The 21,768-nt window shown below is 33.1% G+C and overlaps 1 protein-coding gene across 5 annotated transcripts in view; it reads right to left on the bottom strand.

The window, feature by feature from the left end:
• Positions 1-13,611, bottom strand: part of LOC118191723 (protein NDRG3-like) — a 68,364-nt gene extending 54,753 nt beyond the window's left edge. The window contains exons 1-2 of one of the 5 annotated variants that reach the window (XR_015039389.1): positions 13,232-13,603; positions 2,567-2,659 (exon numbers count right to left, since the gene is read on the bottom strand). Coding sequence is in view for 4 of the 5 variants with exons in the window: in XM_035362592.2 (XP_035218483.1) it covers positions 2,567-2,659; positions 13,232-13,234 (96 nt within the window). In the remaining variant the exon portion in view is untranslated. Of the gene's footprint in view, positions 1-2,566; positions 2,660-13,231 lie in introns of all 5 variants that reach the window. The other 4 variants (XM_035362592.2, XM_035362568.2, XM_035362559.2 and 1 more) reach the window with 4 other exon arrangements.
• Positions 13,612-21,768: the final 8,157 nt, after the last annotated feature.

The following is a 21,768-nucleotide window of genomic DNA, read 5'->3' as shown; positions in this document are numbered from 1 at the left end:
GACCATCTAATAAAAATTATGAAGTATTTATGGATGGATCGAAGAATGATGAAGGCACAGGAGCAGGATTCTGTGTCTATTGGAACGGCACTCTAGAAGCTGAATATTCTTATAAATTGGATCAAAATTGTTCCATATACCAAGCGGAAATACAAGCGTTGAAATCAGCTCTACAATGGCTAAAAGATCACAAGTATAAAGCCCACTTATACAGGGATAGCCAAGCAGTATTAAAATCATTGGCAAAGTTCGACATCTTAAACTCAGAAATCATCGAAGTTAAAAAGCTCGCTTACATTACTAAAGTAAAATTACATTGGATTAGAGGCCATCGCGGTTACAGAGGAAACGAGAAAGCAGATGAATTAGCTAAAAAAGGAATATCCTCTGCAGAGAGAATTGATTGCAAAATTCCACTTAGTAGTATAGTGCGCAAAGCTAAAGAACAAGCTCTCCTTCTGTTGCAACGCCGATGGCAAGAAGAAGAAACTGGTAGATCTACCTTCAAGATTCTTCCTAGAATTTCTGAGAGAAGACACTTTTCTGAGAAGACATGATTTCTTCGTCAATCAGATACTCTCGAATCACAGAGACTTTTCCTGTTACTTTAACAGATTAAAGATAAAAAATCCACCAAGTCGCTGTCCTTGCGGCTTAGAAACAGCAGATGCACTTCACATGATTATAGACTGCCCGAGTTTGGACAGCAAAAGACAAGAATTATTTCATCAAACTTTAAATTTCGACCTACTTCGTAAACTTATGTTATTGGAAAAAGGTCAACTTCAATTATCTAAATTAATGGAATATTTATATTCTAATGAAAACATAATATATGTTTAATATTCTAATGTAATGGCTTACAAATGTTATATATAACTCTATAAATTGTATTATCCTAAAATGTATAATTCTATAAACTGTATTTTCCTAAAATGTACTGAATTATAATAATTGTATTCTGACTTATGGTATTAGTGTATCTATTTTCTCTTTATATTATTATATACTTATTATATCTTTCTTTGATGTATAAATTGATCATTGTAATTTTTGTACTTAATATTCAATAAAGATGTTGGCGAGGCCAACACATCTTCTAGACAGCGGACTTCAAAATTTTGCTAGGTTTAAAAATTTTAAAATTGTTTGTATAAAATCTTTAGCTATTGCTGGATTATTAAATATATTTAGCCTATGGCTCCAGTGATACCTCAACACTGAGGTGAGGACTGGATATTCCATTCTTATGTTGTATTCATAAGCAAGCTATAGTATGTAAGCGTATTCCTGCAGAGTTATCTACTACTTTAAGTGATGCTGTGAAAATTGTGGTATTTCGTGTGCTACAAATTGCCGTCTATTCCGTACGCTTTGTGAAGATTTTGGAAGTTTCCACGTTTTTTTACTACTTCACACAGAAGTTAGATGGCTTTCCTGTGGTAAAGTTTTGACACGTTTGTTTGAATTGAAGTCTGAAGTTCAAGCATTTTTTATTGATCATCCGTTTCATTTGTCTTCTTGTATATCCGATGTTCTTTGGCTGCAAAAGCTTGCATATTTAGCTGACTTTTTTTTTTTTTTTTTTTTGTAAACTGAATGAATTAAATATGTCTTTACAAGGCGAGGGTGTAACCATTTTCAATGTACATGATAGAATTGAGGCTATGTTGAAAAAGATCAATTTTTGGATTCAATGCCTGCAGATGAATGAGTATGGATGTTTCGATTCTGTCAGCACTTTTTTATCAGAAAATTCAATTAAACTTGATGAAAACATTAAAAGGAGTATATGTGAACATCTGAACTATCTTCGATTAACTTTCGATGACTATTTTCCCAACAGATGCAATATATCCATCTCAAACAACTGGATACGTAATCCATTTCAAGGAAATGTAAGTTCAGAAAACTCTCTAAATATACTGGAAAAAGAAAAACTCATAGAGTTATCTTGTGACAGTTCTCTAGAAGCAATTTTTAAAGATCAATCTTTAATTGACTTCTAGCTCAGTATACAAAATGAATATCCTGTTCTGTCAAAAAAAGCCATTTAAATTCTATTACCATTTTGCACAACATATCTATGCGAGAAAGGATTTTCAACATATACTAAAGATAAATACAGAAACAGGTTAAATGCTGAACCTGATCTAAGACTGAAATTGTCAGATATTGAACCTAACTTTGAATTGCTTTGTTCTATCAAACAGCCACAAATATCCCATTAAGAGTTTTTCCAAATGTAAAACATAAGAACCAGTTTGTTAAATTTATCTTGTTTTCAACTTTTATAGCCATCATTTTAGTCTTATTAATGTTTTATTTAAATGTTTCATGATTAATATAATCAATTATTCTGCAATATGAAAAATATATATTCTATCAAATTTTATTGCTTTTTTTTTTTTTTTACCTGTCATTAACGACTACATAGGGGGTTCGTCAAATTTTTTCGGACCTTTCTTTTGGTTCGCGAGGAAAAAAAGGTTGGGAAACACTGCAATAGGTCATACAAAACTTAAAACATGTCAAAATATGTAAACTAAAATCACACGAACAATACCTGATGAGTAAAGGATTCTGCTCGAGACAATGACCGAATCAGAGGTTGATCTGGTTCGATGTTTCTGAGTTCGATGTCATCCATATTCATATTCTACACATAAAAAATAATCATAAATGAAAAGTCACATATTAAGTACATAAATCATATACTAGATGATATATCTACCTCAAAAACCTTACTTAATTTTTTATGTTCTTAGTGCAAAGAGATAAATGATACAATGAAAATGATATAATTAAATGTGTAACTTCCTTTCCACTACAATTTTCAATTATAAAAATCATATTAACCATTTGCGTATATTTGACAAGTGAGATTTGTCATCTGCTTACTTGGGCAAAATTACAGTGGACGAGTCCGACTCTATCATCTGAAATTAATCTAATCAATACAAAATCGTTTACCAATACCACATCGTTTACAAGCGAAAAATTGGGAACATTTCCCAGAGAATATTCCGACAACAGAATTAAAGAAACACCCAACAAAACGATGTCGCGTATGTTATAAACATAAAATACGAAAAGAAGCCACTTGGCAATGCAAACAATGCCATACATATTATTTTAAAAGAAATTTCTATTCTAATAAAAATGCATAGTAATATTAACATTACAATATCTAATAAGATAACCTCAATTCTACTTCCATGTAACTTGAATCACATCTGTTCCTTTGTTATCCACTTCTAGTCCCTAATCCTCAAATGAATCAGTGATGCCGCAGCTACTGTCTGCATCATCTGCTACAGCTTACAAGTCATCACCATTGTCTATGTCGCTGTTAAATCTATCTTTCCACATATAATGATCTTCAGAACCATTGAGAGCATTAAATATCCCCATTTTCTTGAAGTTCTTCATAATTACTGCTTCATCAATCAGATCTCATGCACCGAAAATCCACGAGCAAATCACTTCAATGGATGATCTCCAGATTTTTCCAGCTCTCATAAAATTGTGTGACCTGATAGCCATTCATTAAAAAACTTTAAGAGATGGTCTTTAAATGGTTTATTCACTGATAGATCTAATGGTTGCAAAATTTCATGCACGTCTTCCTAGAATAACAACAGGAATAGTCTTTGTTTCGTTCTTTTTTTTGTTTGTTTGTTTAAACCTTCCATGAGATGGCCATGGCAGTAACTTATATAGAAGAGCACCTGGAAAATGGTTCCATACAATTTTGAGCCACTCTTTCATTAAGTCAAACGACATCCAACCTTTCTCATACACTCTAACTATAATACCAAAAGTGAGTTTTTGTTTCAGCATAGTCTTCCATTTAAAAACTCTGTTTGGGTTGGTAGACCGCAGAACTTTTAGTCCTATTCAATCCAGATTGGAAAGTGACCAAAAAAAAAAAAAAAAAAAAAAAAAAAAAAAAAAAAAAAAGGCCCGTTGCTTGTTTTGCAGCGAACTGTAACAGTTTCAATATTCGAGATTTTGCGGAGAAAGGGAAGAACCTCCCAACCTTCGTACTGTGTAATGTATTGGCCAAAAAAATTAAATTATTTTGACTATTCGGTTACTTTCCCTTTATTTAAGCCATTCCGAATATTATTCCTTAGAAAGCTCTGTGTTAAAACACAACAATTTTTGGAAGTTTACTATACTTCAGCATTTACTGCAACTATGTTGTTATAAACATTCATACATATGCTCATAATATAAGCATAACGATCATAATAAACACGGATATGAACTGACCAAGTGGAACGAGAATGCAAATTATCAAGATCTTGATAGAAATTCAAACGTGTGTACAGTCAAAAGTCATTAATTCGGACATCCATAATCCGAAATGATCTATAATCCGGACCTCAAAGCTACAAACTTTCTGCGCCTGCGTCGCGTTCACGCATGCGCACAGGCATTTAAGAGTGTGCATAAGACCTTTACGGCTGCGAATATGTTTGTGCGCATGCGCGTTTAATGTGTAACGGAGGTATAAGCTAAGCTAAAATTATCTAATTCAGTTAATGTTGCAGATTGCGTTGTTCTTTAATCTTCGAATTGGATCCGGCTTATTATTTTTTGCAGACTGTTAGAGCAATTTCATAAAAGTAAGCTTGAACTTTCGATTATGTCAAATAGAATTTCCGATATATATTTACTAATATGTAATTTGTATCTACAAAGCGAAAGTATGTTTTGAAATCCGAAATCTGTTTATCAATTTCACGCCGCGGTTTGGAAGTTGATCTGTCAGCACTATCCTTATCTTCAGGGCAGATGTTTTTATTTTATTTGGCTTATAATTCCTTACTAAGTGTAGTATTTCATCTCGATGTACTCCGTCTCTGATATGATTTAAATCAAGTTCCTCCTCATTATAGTTCGCTTCCGATAGTGAAGAAAGTAACCCAGAGGTTATTGAAAACGAAAACATTTCAATTGACAAATTAGTCGGTATTCTCAACACAGCAATTATAGGACTTGAACAGCGGAACTTTGTAACTAAACAAGAAATTATGTCTGTTTAATAGAATTAAAGAGAAAGTATTATCACATGAACCGAAGCAACTTACTTTGAAAGAAATGTTTAATAAAGTAAACAAATAAATATTAAGCTTTTTCTTTTTGTAAATTTTGATACCCTTTAGATCATAATTGTTCTTTATTTCATAAATTACGGTTTCATATTTTTAATTTTGTAATTTCTGCATGCCATCTTACCAGATTTAAACTGATGATCTATAATCCGGAATTGCCGAAGTCCCGATGAGTCCGGATTAACGACTTTTGACTGTAGTATTTGGACGGGAGAAAAAGAATGCCGAATGTACCGGAATTTTCTACTGCTTTCGCATTTCTTTGACCAATAGAACTACGGGCACCTGTCTGCACTCTTCGTGCACACTAAAAGTTATGTTAATGCAGAGAAAGGGGGAAAAGCTATTTCCGGGAGTATGATTCACCATCTGACATTCCATATTAGGAAGAAAAGTTGTTTATTTAGTTTCGGCTTTGGTACAGGGGAAAATAGCGCGTTCATTAAAAAAAGGACTAAAAGCAAAAAATAAGCACTAAAAACAAAAAAATAAGGGCTTTAAAGAAAAAGTAAGCACCTATAAGGGTCTTTATATTTTATTTTGAAATATAAGGACTTATAATCACTTATAAGGACCACTATGAACCCTGAAAAGAAACTTCTTCTAACTATGAATTAATCCTAAGTAAAATTTTGGCTTGTGTAGCAGCGATTTTTGCCCCCAAAATCGCCGCTACACAAAGCTAAAGAATTGCACAAACTCGGTATCCATGTACACATCGACCTATTTTCACTTAAAAATAAATCCCAGAATTGCACAAACTTGGCATTGCACACTCCCCTGACTTTATCTGTGTACACATCAACCTATTTTTGCTTAAAAAAAAATCAGAGAATTGCACAAACTAGGCACTACGCACTCCCTTTGTTCATGTACACATCGAACTATATTCACTTAAAAAGTCAAAGGAGCAGCCATAAAAAAAACTACACAATCTCAAAAAACTACATTTTAAATCAAACAATAAATAACGTAAAAAAGGAAATTCATCTTTGCACTACACAAAGGAAATATCCACCTACCTTATTCACAAATTAACACGTCTTCAGTCAAACAAAATTCCTTAACAGCATTCAAAAACTTCCTAAAATTACCTGAACTAAAATCTGTATACTGATGTCACCACATAAATTCACAAAATAAGAGTAAAAAATATCTTCCGTAGCGCCGTAGCCGTATCTTCCAACCATACGCATTTCCTTTTTACAAACAGGACACTTAATAATGGCTACTAAGTAAACTTTCATTTACATACCAGTCAATTAATGCTTTTTTCCCTTTCATTCCAAATCATACAGAAACTTCAAATTAATCTTACCACATTCAGCCATTTTATCATGTAAACCACAAAACAACCAAGATTCTTCCTAACCAACACAGACCACAAGCCGTTACAAATTCACCGCAATCATGAAACCAATTATGTCATAATAGTGCATGTCTAATAGGGTTTTGATAACATTCAACTACTTAGGCTACCATAAATAAAGCACCACTTGGCAATAAATGAAACAACAACTTTGCAATAATATAAGGGATAACCTTCTCTCTAATCTAACCACATATTTCACTATTAAAATAAAAAGTACTCCAATTTGAAATGGACCAAATAGAACATTAACTATAAATTGACTTAGATTTTTCGATTTAAAAGATTCCTCAAAAGTTAAATCATGTCATATTTGAGAAAGTATTTTAGGAAGAAGCTCTATAAATAGAAAAGAAATAATGCATAATTTTAATATTAATAATACAATAAACTTTGATCTTAACTTTTGTAATCCTTAACTGAAAATCAAATTACCTTAAAACATTATTCTAATGCAATTAATGAAAACTTGTGAAATTCAAATTTCATTCAAATTAAACCATTCTGAGCAAACTGTTCTGTGAAAAGTGTAGCATTAAATTCCGTTCAGAATGAAATATTGCTTAAAAATTTATTCTTTTCACATGCTTAGGACTCTGAAATATTGTAGAAAAAGAAAATACATACATTTATATGTATATTTACGATGTAGTTACAAAATATTTACATCCAATCAGTCAAAACCCATTGATCTTACTGGTAAATCACTCAATGTATTGGTGACCAGTGCTTCAAAACAGTGTATGGGGAAAATTGGTTAGGACATCTTCTTTCTTCTTACTTATGGCTTAACCTGCACTGGTTACGAGAGTTAGCATTTTTCTATCTGACCTAAAGAACAAGTAAAGCTACAGAGCATATTTATTTGGAGTCAGATGTTGTATGCAGTCAGAAGTCATTAATTCGGACACCCATAATCCAGAATGATCTATAATCCGGACCTCAAAGCTAAAAACTTTCTGCGCATGACGCATGCGCACAGGCGTTTATGTGTGCGCGTAAGACCTTTACGGTTGCGAATATGCATAAAACGTTTACGCATGCGCGTTTCATGTATAACGGACGATATAAGCTAAGCTAAAATTATTTAATTCAGTTAATGTTGCAGATTGCGTTGTTCCTTAATCTTCGAATTGGATCCGGCTTATTATTTTTTGCAGACTGTTACAGCAATTTTATAAAAGTAACCTTGAACTTTCGATTATATCAAATAGAATTTCCGATATATATTTGCTAATATGTAAAGGATCTAAAGCAAAAGTATGTTTAGAAATTCGTTTATCAATTTCACGCTGCTCGGTGGGGGGAACGCTGCGGTGCGCAATGAATTGGAAGTTGGGTTGATCTTTACATTATGGTAACTTGGCGTTTTTTTTTGGCGACCAACTCTCCTACAGCAAGCCTCTATTTTTTTTTCCCGCCGCCATTTTGTCTTCACAAAGTAAAGACATGTTTCTTTTCTTTTTATCTACTGAACACTTCTTCCAACAATCTACTAGCCGAATTACACTTATGCTAGAAATTTTATCTAACAAAACTGCTTAATCATGACAAATATTCACTGCAAAATTGGGAAAAAGTGCACGATACCATACTCCTTACGCGTTTTTCAAAATAACACATACACATAAACCATGTAAACGCTGACTTATTTTTACTTAAAAAAACATCCCAGAATTACACAAAAATGGCAATGCGCACACTCTTCACTATATCCATGTACACTGTTTTTTTCTCATAAATTAGAAAAATTTCACGAAAATACATGACAATTTTTTGAATCTTTAAACCCGGTAAAAAGAACATATATGAAATTACCTGATCGCGAAGTTTATACCCTTTCCAAATATGAACATTTCCACATATAAAATAAATAAAATATCCAAAAACTTTTACCTCTAAATCATCTATTATATTATACACGTCACCAACGAATTCATACCGCAAGCATTACAAATACTTAGTGTCAAATATTTAAATTATTTCCATGCATGTTTACTTCAACTTAAACGTATACCAAATTCCTACAAACATAAAATTCACAAAATAACTATCATTTAATTAAAATATCACTAAACCATGTACACATCGACTTATTTTTACTTAAAAAAATATCCCAGAATTGCACAAAAATGGCATTGCGCACACTCTTCACTATATCCATGTACACTGCTTTTTTCTCATAAATTAGAAAAATTTCACGAAAATGCATAACAATTTTCTGAATCTTTAAACCCGGTAAAAAGAACATATATGAAATTACCTGATCGCGAAAAAGTATATACCCTTTCCAAATATAAACATTTCCCTGTATAAAATAAATAAAATATCCAAAACTTTTACCTCTACATTATCTATTATATTACAAACGTCACTAACTAATTCATACCGCAAACATTACAAATGGTTACAAATACTTAGTTTCAAATATTTAAATTATTTCCATGCATGTTTACGCAAATTACTTTACTTCCACCTTACATTTAGAACAATGCATAAAAATAATATCCTCAAATAATTAAAAATACTAACTTACCTATTCTTCTTCAGAATCTTGATTATGTGTCCGATAAACTTTTCTTATTTCTTTTTCAGGATGTTTAAAATCATACTTATAGTTCACACCAAAGTACCAGGTAAAATAAATAACTTAATAAAACATCTTTACTTCTATCACGCACAACCTTAAAGAAACACTTATTACTACCCCTTTCAATCCCACTAAATACCCATTTCGAATTCACTTTAGTTAGGGCCATGGGATCCAAAAATTAACGAACACTGTTTCACACAACACAGAATAAAGCCAAATACAAAATTTCCAGATTTTTTCCCGATTTCCCCCTTTTTCCGATTAAAGAACCGTAATTCGTCCATTAATATCACATGACATATCCCATGATCTCTCATTTCCCTCACACAAAATAATGCGTAATCGGAACTGAGTACTGCTCACTTTATTACCAAAGTCCCAGGTAGTAACCTTTATCGCCTCCAAAATGTCGCCAAACTACCAGTTACCATATTCTAAAGATCAGCCAGAAGTTGATCTGTCAGCCCTATCCTTATCTTAAGGGCAGAAGTTTTTATTTTATTTGGATTATAATTCCTTACTAAATGTAGTATTTCATCTCGATGTACTCCATCTTTGATATGATTTAAAACAAGTTCCTCGTCATTATAATTCGGTTCCGATAGTGAAGAAAGTGACAGAGGTTATTGAAAACGAAAGAAGTTCGGTTGACAAATTAGTCGGTATTCTCGACACAGCAGTTATAGGACTTGAACAGTGGAACTTTGTAACTAAACAAGAAATCATGTCTGTTTAATAGAATTAAAGAGAAAGTATTATCAAATGAAACGAAGCAACTTAAACAACTTACATTGAAAGAAATGTTTAATAAAATAAACAAATCAATATTAAGCTTTTTCTTTTTGTAAATTTTGATACTCTTCAGATCATAATTGTTCTTTATTTCATAAATTACGGTTTCATATTTTTAATTTTGTAATTTCTGCACACCATCTACCAGATTTAAACTGATGTGTTTATAATCCAGAATCGCTGAAGTCCCGACGAGTCCGGATTAATGACTTTTGACTGTATATTGGTTTTCTTTTGCTGGCATAGCAGTGGAAAAAAGGAATTGGATTCTATGGAACCTCAGTTAACAAAACTGCACTCTTCCTTTAATTTTCCGACTTGAAGCAGCTAATTTCTTAGTTCAGTCATTCAGTCCTATCAAAATTACAGTTTTAGTAAATGATAACGCTTCCTGTCCATTTTGCTCGTTCTCCAAAAACCGTACATTCATCTATTAGAGAATGGATATCCAAATTCTGTGCATACTGAAATGCACATATAAAGGAGACTTTTAGAAATAATGCTGAAGTAAAACCATTCAAGAATTCTAGAAATATTTTAATATAAAATCCAACATGTTGATTGCTACAAAATCATGATGGTACATGTCTGAAGATATTGTTTAAAATGTTTGGCATAATTTATAGCCATCTACCAAATTTCATTATAATTATTCATTATTTCATTATTATAAGAGTAACGAATCTGAAGGTTTGGGGATATTGCAAGAATGAAGAAAAAAAAAAAAATTTCCTATTAATGGAATATGAAAAAAAATTCTAAATGAAGATGATATAACTGAAATCTTCACCATCAATTAATTAATGGAATGGCACATATTGCTAGTATACTTTTAAATACAGAAAATATTGGTGTTTGAAATTTGTCACATTTTAATTTTACGCGGTGATCATTCAGGGAAAGTGGACTTTCTTTACACAAAATACCTCTTTTTCAGAACATGTATTAACAAAGAATGTCTTTTTAATAATTTCTACATGTAATCTTACTAGATTTAAATTGATGATCTAAAATCCAGAAATTTCCAAAACTGCCCAATGATTTTTTTAATTTTGAACTGTAAATATACTTACATACATATATACCAGAGACTTTTATACTAGCACTGGATGCTAGTATAAAAATTGTTATTATTAGTTATTGGAGCTAATGATCAAGCTAACAAGTGCTTACTAATCCCAGAAAATGCAATAGATCATTTAATTTCAAACAAGATTTCTTTTGATGGACAAATCACGCACATTTTGGTATTAAGTGCTATTCTATCCTCCTAGGCTTGGTTTTTCAGATTTTGATGAGACAAAATATTGCAGATTCTTGAAATGATTAAGAAATTATTCCCAATCCCAATATGTTAACCAGATATTCAATCATAGCTAAGATTTGTTGCTTTTGGAAGGAATGTTACCATGGGCTTTCTATGGCAATCTACATTATACTCAAGTAAAACTGCAAAAATATTATAACACAGTCAATTCATTATTTTGATAATAAAATCTCAGAAAACAAGCAATAAACAAGTTTCTTTAACACTTTAGCCTCTTACGAGTTTGGATAAAAACACAAGAAATGTGATTTGACATTAGATTAAGATGTTGCAGCATGAAATATGACTGTCTGAGTTCAAATATTGGATTTTATTTAGATTTTGTAAATACTGTAAGTAATTACTTCAAAGATTCTAATTACATTTCCTAGATATTTTTTTTTAATATTATAAATCAAATACGAGGAAATGATACATAAATCAATTCTGAATGTGAACTTTAAGAAGACAATATTGCAATAAACTACATTAAAGTATATTCTGTTCAATATAGTTATAAAACAAAAGTTTTACAAGTGATCATTGAGATACTCAACCTTTTTATTAAAATTACAATAGAAAAGATAAGAAAATTTATTTATACGATTAGCTAGCATATTCATAATTCATATTCACTACACCTAGCATATTTGCAACATGAAAATACTAATCCAAATAAGTATTGTTATTAAATACATATACATGTAAACAGCATGATTCAGCTGTAGTATAATATGCAACATACACACTACATACGCACAGACGTTACTAGTATGATGATGAGAAAAAGAAAAACACAAATTCTGTAGTTTCCTCCCATGGTACAAAACTGTTGGTAGATGTTAAATTAGTCCTGTTTCCCCCACACCAAAGTTTTAAAACTTTTGCCTGAATAAAATGTGGTTATACATGAATTGCAAAAATTTCTTCAAATCTTTCACTTCGGCCTTGCACTGTTGTTAAATGAATCTGGACTTTGCGACCATTACATACTTAACTAAAAATTTCCAAATTAACTCCTAAGTTATATTCACGCTAATTTTACTCTTTTCCCCCCTCCCCCACAATGCCAAAACTCTTATGTAAAATAAGTATAAACTCATAATCAACTTTTTTATTTCGATAGATTTTATACTCTTTAAACAATAAAAACGGGACATATACGATAAGTAGTAAACGGGTATTTCAAAGAATATATATAGTTATACATAGTATATACTATGTATATAGTGATAGTATATAGTGTATAGTATACTATCACTATATATACATAGAACGTTCTTTTGTTAATTTTTGGTGTTGGCGATAATGTTTAAAATCGCGCCAAGGCTGCACCGTATACTAGGATTTTACCAAACAGAGTGATGGAAAAAGTTAGATAATTCTTGGAATGAGGCAATGACATCAGAAAAGAAAAATACCATAAGGAGTGATTATTCAGTAATATTTTGCATGCTTAGTACAAAGAATTAACACGATTAGATGCGTTTACGTGTTTTTTATATGCATTTATGGTGAATGCATATCCACAGTATTTATCTAAAAGAATTAGTTATTTTATACACAGACCACAGTAAAATGATGATGTGAAAGCAGTCACTATGTAAATATTTTATTTGAACAAAAGACTAAATTACAATTAATATTTCTCAGATATATTCTTGATACATCTGCAATCAATTCTAGAGCTACATAAATACAGGAAATCAAATAAATTATGCGTCAAGAGTATTTCCGGCAATGCTTTATGCGAAACGATAAATGACTGAGGTTATTGCCCCTCAAGCTGTAGTAAATCAAACATTATACATATTTAAAACTAATTCAGTACATTCACATTAAAAAAATATATTCATGAATGTCGTCATACTATCAATTACATCCAATTTCAATAGATTTATATATTTGAATTTACCAACAGAAAAAAAAATTCGAAATTAAACATACGAAACGCATAAAAGCAAATTACACACATAATGTATCACATATAAAATATATTTTAAAATTTTGCTATCCTCAATTTTAATTTAAACTAAATGTTTACATACCATTTGTAGACTATGTCTTGCTAAATTCGCAGTTGTTATTATTCGGTATTATTTACTTCAGTATCTACGATAAGATATGTATACATAGACAGTTAGCCAATCAGAACGCAGATCTCACTCTCACTTTTTTTATGTATGAACTTTGCAATCTTTGTGACTGACGACATGCGATGACTCAGTTTACAGATAGATCTGTTTATTTAATAAACAAATGCCACGCCCTGGACGATTAAGGATGCTACGTAGCAATTTCGTGAATTCTGGACAAAACATTTAAAACTTCGAAATACAGGGTGATTATAATTAAAGTTTAAGTTTCAAAACGCTATAAAAATAGAACCACTCATGAAAATGACGTCAAATTTGAAAGGAATGTTATTGAAGAAGGCGAAAAGCGTATAGCAGAAGAAAAAATTTAGTTTCAAAAGTTAGCAACAGATGGCGCTGCAAGCGGAAGAAGACGTACATTAAAATGTTAATTAAATTTCAGTGTTATAAAGCCGCCAGGTACCAGGCTGTTCCTCATTTCGCGTCTCAGACGTTCGCCATGGGTGTTTCACTGCAGGACCGCGCTCTGCTGGTAAAGCTGTATTACAAGAATGATGATTGTGCAAGAGTAGCTCTGCAAAAATTCAGGACACTGAAGGGTATAAAAGAAGGCGTTGGTCCAATGAGTGTCGTAGGTCTAAAGAAAATGATGCAAAAATTCGAAACGACAGGTTCGTTTGATGTGCAATCTGGTAGAGAGAGAAAACGAGTGCATTCGACGGTAGTTGAAGAAATGGCCACAGCATTACAGGAGGGGTCGGCGGTGGTGTGCAACCGTGAGTGCACGAGGAATTGCCCGAACATTGGACAGGCCTACAAGCACGGTGCTGAAAATTGTACGAAACATCCTGCAATGCTATCCGTACAAAATTGGCCCTGTGCAGGAGTTGCTTCCGTCTGACCTGACAGCTAGGGAGACGTTTGCGTTAGAATTCCTGGCTCGCATGGAAGTGGATAATAAATGGCCGTGGAAAATTTTGTGGACAGATGAAGCCCATTTCCATTTGACAGGATACGTGAATACCCAGAATTGTCGAATATGGGCAAAAGAAAATCCACTGGCAACGCACCCCGTACCACTTCATCCTGGAAAGGTCACGGTATGGTGTGGCTTTACGGCATCATTCATCCTACAACCATATTTTTTCGAGCAGACGGGTGCTTCTGGTCCTGTTACCGCAACCATCACTGGTCAGAAGTATGCGTCTCTTTTAAAATGAAGGAGAAGAGGAACCGGAGATGAAAATGTGCATGACCAATTTCAGAATAGGAAGGTAGAGCAGGTGATGAGCTGGCGTGGTGAAGTGAAGATATAAATTAGAATAGGAAGAGAGACATAAATTTGGGTACTTACTTATTTCAGAGATTTGTCGGTGTTGGAGGTAGCTAGGAGAAGAGTTTTTCGGTTGAAGAACGTTTGTCGAATGGTATTTTTGTCTTTTACAGAAGGAAGTGCTTTGGACTCTCGGTCTTGTTGTAATGCAAAGTAGGGAGAGAAGAGGAAGATGAAAGTTGAGCATAGTGGAGAGATGTTAATGAAGGAGGAAAGCCAGCAGGCATGTAGAGCTCCAGAAGAGATTGGTGAAGAGGTAGTGGTTGAGGGAGACAGAGGGCTGGAGGTACAGTCGGTCACAAAAGTATTCGAACACCGGTACCCATTCAGAAAATTTACTTTTCCGTTGAGAAACAAAATTGTCTCCAGAGTCTATCTTGGTTCGATAGAAAAAAAAAACAAAAGGATGGCTCATGTCCAAAATTGGCTAGGTGCATGAAACAAAATACAACATGACCTATCTGGGTGAGATGGGAAACAAAATGGCTGATCACGTAATCCATTATTGCGCTCATAGAAAACGCAAAGTGTGGCTGCGGCTCGTCTTGGTTCGCGAAGAGTGAAAACCCAAAACGGTCTGTAGTGTCTATCTTTGTTGGATGAGAAAACAAAAGGATGGCTCATGTCCAATTTATTTAGATGTGGGAAAAATATAACGTGACCTATCTGGATGAGATGTCTCCAGCGATCCAGTATAGACTTTTTCCCCATCTGCAATAGGTGACATCTATAAACAATTTTATTGAAATCTCCTCGAAATATAAGAAACAGCTAGCTCGTGAAATTATAAGGTATTCCCAAAAAATTCCACTTCTTGAAGAAGGAAAAACATCCTAGATGCAGATGAGGTAGAGAGAGAAAAAGCATGTTGCACTATGGAGAGCCCGCACGGTTCTGAACAGAAAATGTGGAATGCTTTTATAGAAAAGACTTTTATAGAAAAGTGAAAGAAAAAGCCGATTGCAAATTTTTCACTTGGTTGCCGACTGGGAAAAAATTTTCAGAGCTCAGAAAAAAAATTCTGAGATCAAAAAAAAAAAAAAAACTTTTTGTTAATTTTTATCATGTCTTCTAGACATGATAAAAATTAACCCTACCCCCTTTTTGTGTGGGAATGTTGTCTCACTGTTTCTAAAAATAGACCATGACTCATTCTAGGAATTATATGTTTTAGAAAGGATGAGTCATGGTCTTTGGGTTTCTCCATTCCAAAGTAAACAAAGTGAAGACATCAAATTAATAAAAAAAAAGGAAGAGTTTTTTTTTTTTTTCAGTTCTGGAAATATTTTTCCCATTCAACAGCCAAGAAATATTTCCAGCCAATACAATTTCATTTTTACTTTCACTTTCAATTCATTTCTTATATCTATAAGAACATTTTATGTTTCTGTTCAGATCAGTGTGGGTTGTTCAAGACGCAGCAACTCTACTCCATCCCACAACCAGGAAAAAAACAGCCCACTCAATCGCTAAAATGGATTAAAAATAAATTCTTTCATACATTTTTAAACCTCAAGAGTGTTAGCTGTCATGGAAAGAGCCTTTTTTTCCCCTGAGCTCTAAGAAAATGTTTCCCAGCAGACTCAATCGCTGAAATGGATTAAAAATAAATTCTTTCATACATTTTTAAACCTCAAGAGTGTTAGCTGTCATGGAAAGAGCCTTTTTTTCCCCTGAGCTCTAAGAAAATGTTTCCCAGCAGACTCAATCGCTGAAATGGATTAAAAATAAATTCTTTCATACATTTTTAAAGCTTAAGCGTGTTAGCTGTCATGGAAAGAGCCTTTTTTCCCCTGAGCTCTAAGAAAATGTTTCCCAGTCCACTCAATCGCTGAAATGGATTAAAAATAACTCCATTCATACATTTTTAAAGCTCAAGCGTGTTAGCTGTCATAGAAACTGAAATTTGTGTCATGGTTTGTGTCTCACACGTCGTCAACGGTATGGTTTGAGGTGTCTTTCAATATCATGACATCTCCTTTCAAATAGGATTTTTCTTAAACTATGTTAAAATCTTGTTGCATCCAAACCACGGATGGGAAATTCTGATTCATGGATGGATCATCCAATTTCGCTAGAACCTGATAAATGGTTGCTGATGAAATCCAAACGAGAGGTCCTAGCTTTTCAAAAGGGAAACATTTTCGCCTAAACAGAAGAATGATTTCTATTCTGTGAGACATTAAAAAGTGGAAAGAAACTTGTGTTCACAGAAGCTCTTTCTAGAAGAATGTTCCTGGGACCAGATGAGATAGAGAAAGAGAAAAAGCATGCTGCACCTTGGATAGCCCGCGCAGTTCTGAATAGAAAACGTGGAATACTTTTATAGAAAAGCGATGAAAGTGAAAGTAAAAGCCAAATCGTCTTGGCTGGAAAATTTTCACTTGGTTGCCGACTGGGAAAAAATTTTCAGAGCTCAGAAAAAAAAATCTGAGATGTAAAAAAAAAAAAAAAAAAAACTTTTTGTTAATTTTTATCATGTTTTCTAGACATGATAAAAATTAACCCTACCCCCTTTTGTGTGAGAATGTTGTCTCACTGTTTCTAAAAATAGACCATGACTCATTCTAGGAATTATATGTTTTAGAAAGGATGAGTCATAGTCTTTGGGTTTCTCCATTCCAAAGTAAACAAAGTGAAGACATCAAATTAATAGAAAAAAAGGAAGAGTTTTTTTTTTTTTTTTTTTTTTTTTCAGCTTTGGAAATATTTTTCCCATTCAACAGCCAAGAAATATTTCCAGCCAATACAATTTCATTTTTACTTTCACTTTCAGTTCGTTTCTTATATCTATAAAAACATTTCATATTTCTGTTCAGATCAGTGGGGGTTGTTCAAGATGCAGCAACTCTACTCCATCCCACAACCAGGAAAAAAAGATGTTCTTTCATGAGGAATTCTTTTGGCTTTCGAAAACAACGATGACATGATGATTGTAATATATTTCTGTTCTCATGTCCGATGCTTGAACTCAGAATTATTTCCAGAGCTCTGAGAAATTTTTCTAGTCACTCGATGACCCAAATTTCGTATATTTATTTAAGCCACTCGAGTTTCGACTTCGCATCCGTGTGTGCTGTGCATTCAACCTGGACACACATTCCCTGAGCTCTAAGAAAATGTTTCCCAGCCCACTCAATCGCTGAAATGGATTAAAAATAAATTGTTTCATACATTTTTAAAGCTCAAGCGTGTTAGGTGTCATGGAAAGAGCCTTGTTTTTCCCTGAGCTCTAAGAAAATGTTTCCCAGCCCCCTCAATCGCTGAAATGGATTAAAAATAAATTCTTTCATACATTTTTAAAGCTCAAGAGTTTTAGGTATCATGGAAAGAGCTTTTTCTTTCCACAGCCCACTCAATCGCTGAAATGGATTAAAAATAAATTGTTTCATACATTTTTAAAGCTCAAGCGTGTTAGGTGTCATGGAAAGAGCCTTTTTTCCCCAGAGCTCTAAGAAAATGTTTCCCAGCCCACTCAATCGCTGAAATGGATTAAAAATAAATTCGTTCCTATATTTTTAAAGCTCAAGAGTGTTAGGTATCATGGAAAGAGCGTTTTCTTTTCACAGCCCACTCAATCACTGAAATCGATTAAAAACAAATTCTTTCATACATTTTTAAAGCTCAAGAGTGTTAGGTGTAATGGAAAGAGCTTTTTCTTTTCACAGCCCACTCAATCGCTGAAATCGATTAAAAACAAATTCTTTCATACATTTTTAAAGCTCAAGCGTGTTAGCTGTTATGGAAAGAGCCTTTTTTTTCCCCAGCCCACTCAATCGTGTTAGCTGTTATGAAAAGAGCCTTTTTCTTTTCACAGCCCACTCAATCGCTGAAATGGATTAAAAATAAATTCTTTCATACCTGTTTAAAGCTCAAGCGTGTTAGCTGTCATGGAAAGAGCCTTTTTTTTTCCAGCCCACTCAATCGCTGAAACGGATCAAAAATAAATTCTTTCATACATTTGTTTAAACCTCAAGACTCTTAGCTGTCATGGAAATTGAAATTTATGTCACAGTTTGTGTGTCACACGTAGTCAACGGTATGATTTGAGGTGAAAATTGAAAACCCGGTATGAAAAATCTCTCTAACTTCACTTTAGAAGAAGGTATGGGATAGAGAGATTTCGTCATGGGAAAATATCTTTCAATGTCCGTCGATGAAATCCAAACGAGGGGTCCTAGCTTTTCAAGTGGGAAAAATTTTTCCCTAAAAGGAGAAATGATTTCTATTCTGTGAGACGTCAAAAATTGGAAAAAAGCTTGTGTTCACAGAAGCTCTTTCTAGAAGAGTGGTCCTGGGTCCAGATGAGGTAGAGAGAGAAAAAGCATGCTGCACCTTGGACAGCCCGCACAGTTCTGAACAGAAAACGTAGAATACTTTTATAGAAAAGTGTTGAAAGTGAAAGAAAAAGTCTTGGCTGGAGAATTTTCACTTGGTTGCCGACTGGGAAAAATTTTTCAAAAGCTCAGAAAAAAATTTGAGATGTAAAAAAAGAAAAACTTTTTGTTAATTTTTATCATGTCTTCTAGACATGATAAAAATTAACCCTACCCCCCTTTTGTGTGGGAATGTTGTCTCAGTGTTTCTAAAAATAAACCATGACTCATTCTAGGAATTATATGTCTTAGAAAGGATGAGTCATGGTCTTTGTGTTTCTTCATTCCAAAGTAAACAAAGTGAAGACATCAAATTAATAAAAAAAAGGAAGAGTTTTTTTTTTTTTTTTTTTTTTTTTAAGCTTTCGAAATATTTTTCCATTCGACAGCCAAGAAATATTTCCAGCCAACACGATTTCATTTTTACTTTCACTTTCAGTTTATTTCTTATATCTATAAAAACATTCCACATTTCTGTTCAGATCAGTGTGGGTTGTGGATGATGCAACATCTCTACCTCATCTCACAACCAGGAAGAAAAGATGTTGTTTCATGAGGAATTGTTTTGTCTTTCGAAAACCACGATGGCGTGATGATTGTAATATATTTCTGTTCTAATCCGTGGGGTTTGTGGAAAATACATTCTCGATGCAATGCCCCACCCAGGAAGAACAGAAAATGTTTTAAAAGGAATACTTTGGCCTGACTTTTGAAAAAAAACAATGATCACAGGGCTGTTGGGATAAGATTGAGAACCCATGATGATGTTGTGCGATGGGGCTAATCGTTTTTACTTAAACGGATCTTCTTCTAAACATCCAAGGTATGATTGTTTCCCTAGATGAAAGAAAACAATACTTTTTTTCTTTTTTACAAGAAAAGTATCCTCAATAATGTTACTGAAAAGATTAAAGCGATATTTTGTCATGGAACTATTAGACCGCTCGTCTATAGTCATGTTGCACCTTGGACAGCCCGCACGGTTCTGAACAGAAAACGTGGAATACTTATATAGAAAAGAGTTGAAAGTGAAAGTAAATCGCGTTGGCTGGAAACATTTCTGTTGGCTGTCGACTGGGAAAAAAATTCTGAGATGAAAAAAAAAAAAAAACTTTTTGTTAATTTTTATCATGTCTTCTAGACATGATAAAAATTAACTCTACCCCCTTTTGTCTGGGAATGTTGTCTCACCCTTTCTAAAAATAGACGATGTATACCAATATACTACAAACGGACTCTAACGCCTGTTCTCAGTATGTAGCTATACAAATTTGAAGGTAAAATTAAAAAAAAAGACATCTTTTTTGGGAAAAGGGAGTAAATTTGTATAGGAATATACTACAAACGGAATTTGAGGCCTGTTTTCAGTATATAGCTATACAAATTGGAAGGTAAAAAAAAAATAAAAAAAAGACATCATTTTTTTTCGGAGGAGGGAAGGCAGTGAATTTGTATAGGAATATACTACAAACGGACTTTAAAGCCTGTTTTCAGCATATAGCTATACAAATTGGAAGGTAAAAAAAATAAAAAAAAGACATCTTTTTTTTTCGGGGGGGAAGGCAGTGAATTTGTATAGGAATATACTACAAACGGACTTTAAAGCCTGTTTTCAGCATATAGCTATACAAATTGGAAGGTAAAAAAAATAAAAAAAAAGACATCTTTTTTTTTTCGGGAAGTTAAGTGAATTTGTATAGGAATATACTACAAACTGACTTTAATGCCTGTTTTCAGTATATAGCTATACAAATTGGAAGGTAAAAAAAATAAAAAAAAGATATCTTTTTTGGGGAAAAGGAGTGAATTTGTGTAGAAATATACTACAAGAACATCAATAAAAGAACATCATGGGTCCAAGAATTGAAACTGAAAGTCCAAAAACGAAATGTTAACGACTGGGAAGAAAATTTTCAAAGCTGAAAAAAGATTTAAAAAAAAAAAAAAACACTTCCTTTTTCTTTCTTAATTTGATGTCTTCATTCTTTTGACCTTGTAGAAATAAAAAAGTGAAGACATCAAATTAAGAAAGAAAAAAGGAATTTTTTTTTTTTTTTTTAAATGTGTTAAAATTTTTACAGAGCTCTGAGAATTTTTCCCAGTCGGTTTCTAGAAGCAACTCGTTAATGTATTTAAACCACTTGCGTTTCAGTTTCAGATCAGTCTGTGCTGTGCACTCAACGTGGATACACGTTTCTCACTCTCCAGGGAAGAGCTTCTGTGAAGGTATGTGAACATTTTTTTCTTACTCTTTTGTATTTCATAGACTACAAATATTTATTGAGTCACCCATTTTATAGAAATGTATTCTTATTTCCTTTCAATACTTTGAGGTAGGGTAATATTTTTCCCCGTGGTACTGTTTTTGCTTTTCAAGGCTAGAAATGTTTTACTCAATAGCTGTTTTTATAGAATACATGCTATTATTTCGTATACTGATATATTTTGTGAAACTTTAACAAATCCTTTTCAACAAAGCAAGATCATGTGATCCACAGCTGGCTAGACCCGTCAGTGTAATCGGATCACGATTGTTCCATCATATACTGATATATTTTGTGAAACTTTAACAAATTCCTTTCAAGAAGCCAAGATCTCGTGATCCACAGCTGGCTAGACCCGTCAGTGTAATTGGATCACGATTGTTCCATCCTATACTGATATATTTTGTGAAACTTTAACAAATTCCTTTCAAGAAGCCAAGATCTCGTGATCCACAGCTGGCTAGACCCGTCAGTGTAATTGGATCACGATTGTTCCATCATATACTGATATATTTT

The sequence above is a fragment of the Stegodyphus dumicola genome, chromosome 2 (genome assembly GCF_044657685.1).
Source record: "Stegodyphus dumicola isolate Sdum_Otavi_A_Nest chromosome 2, ASM4465768v1".
NCBI classification, from domain to species: Eukaryota; Metazoa; Arthropoda; class Arachnida; order Araneae; family Eresidae; genus Stegodyphus; species Stegodyphus dumicola.
This window is presented reverse-complemented; position numbering and strand designations above follow the sequence as displayed.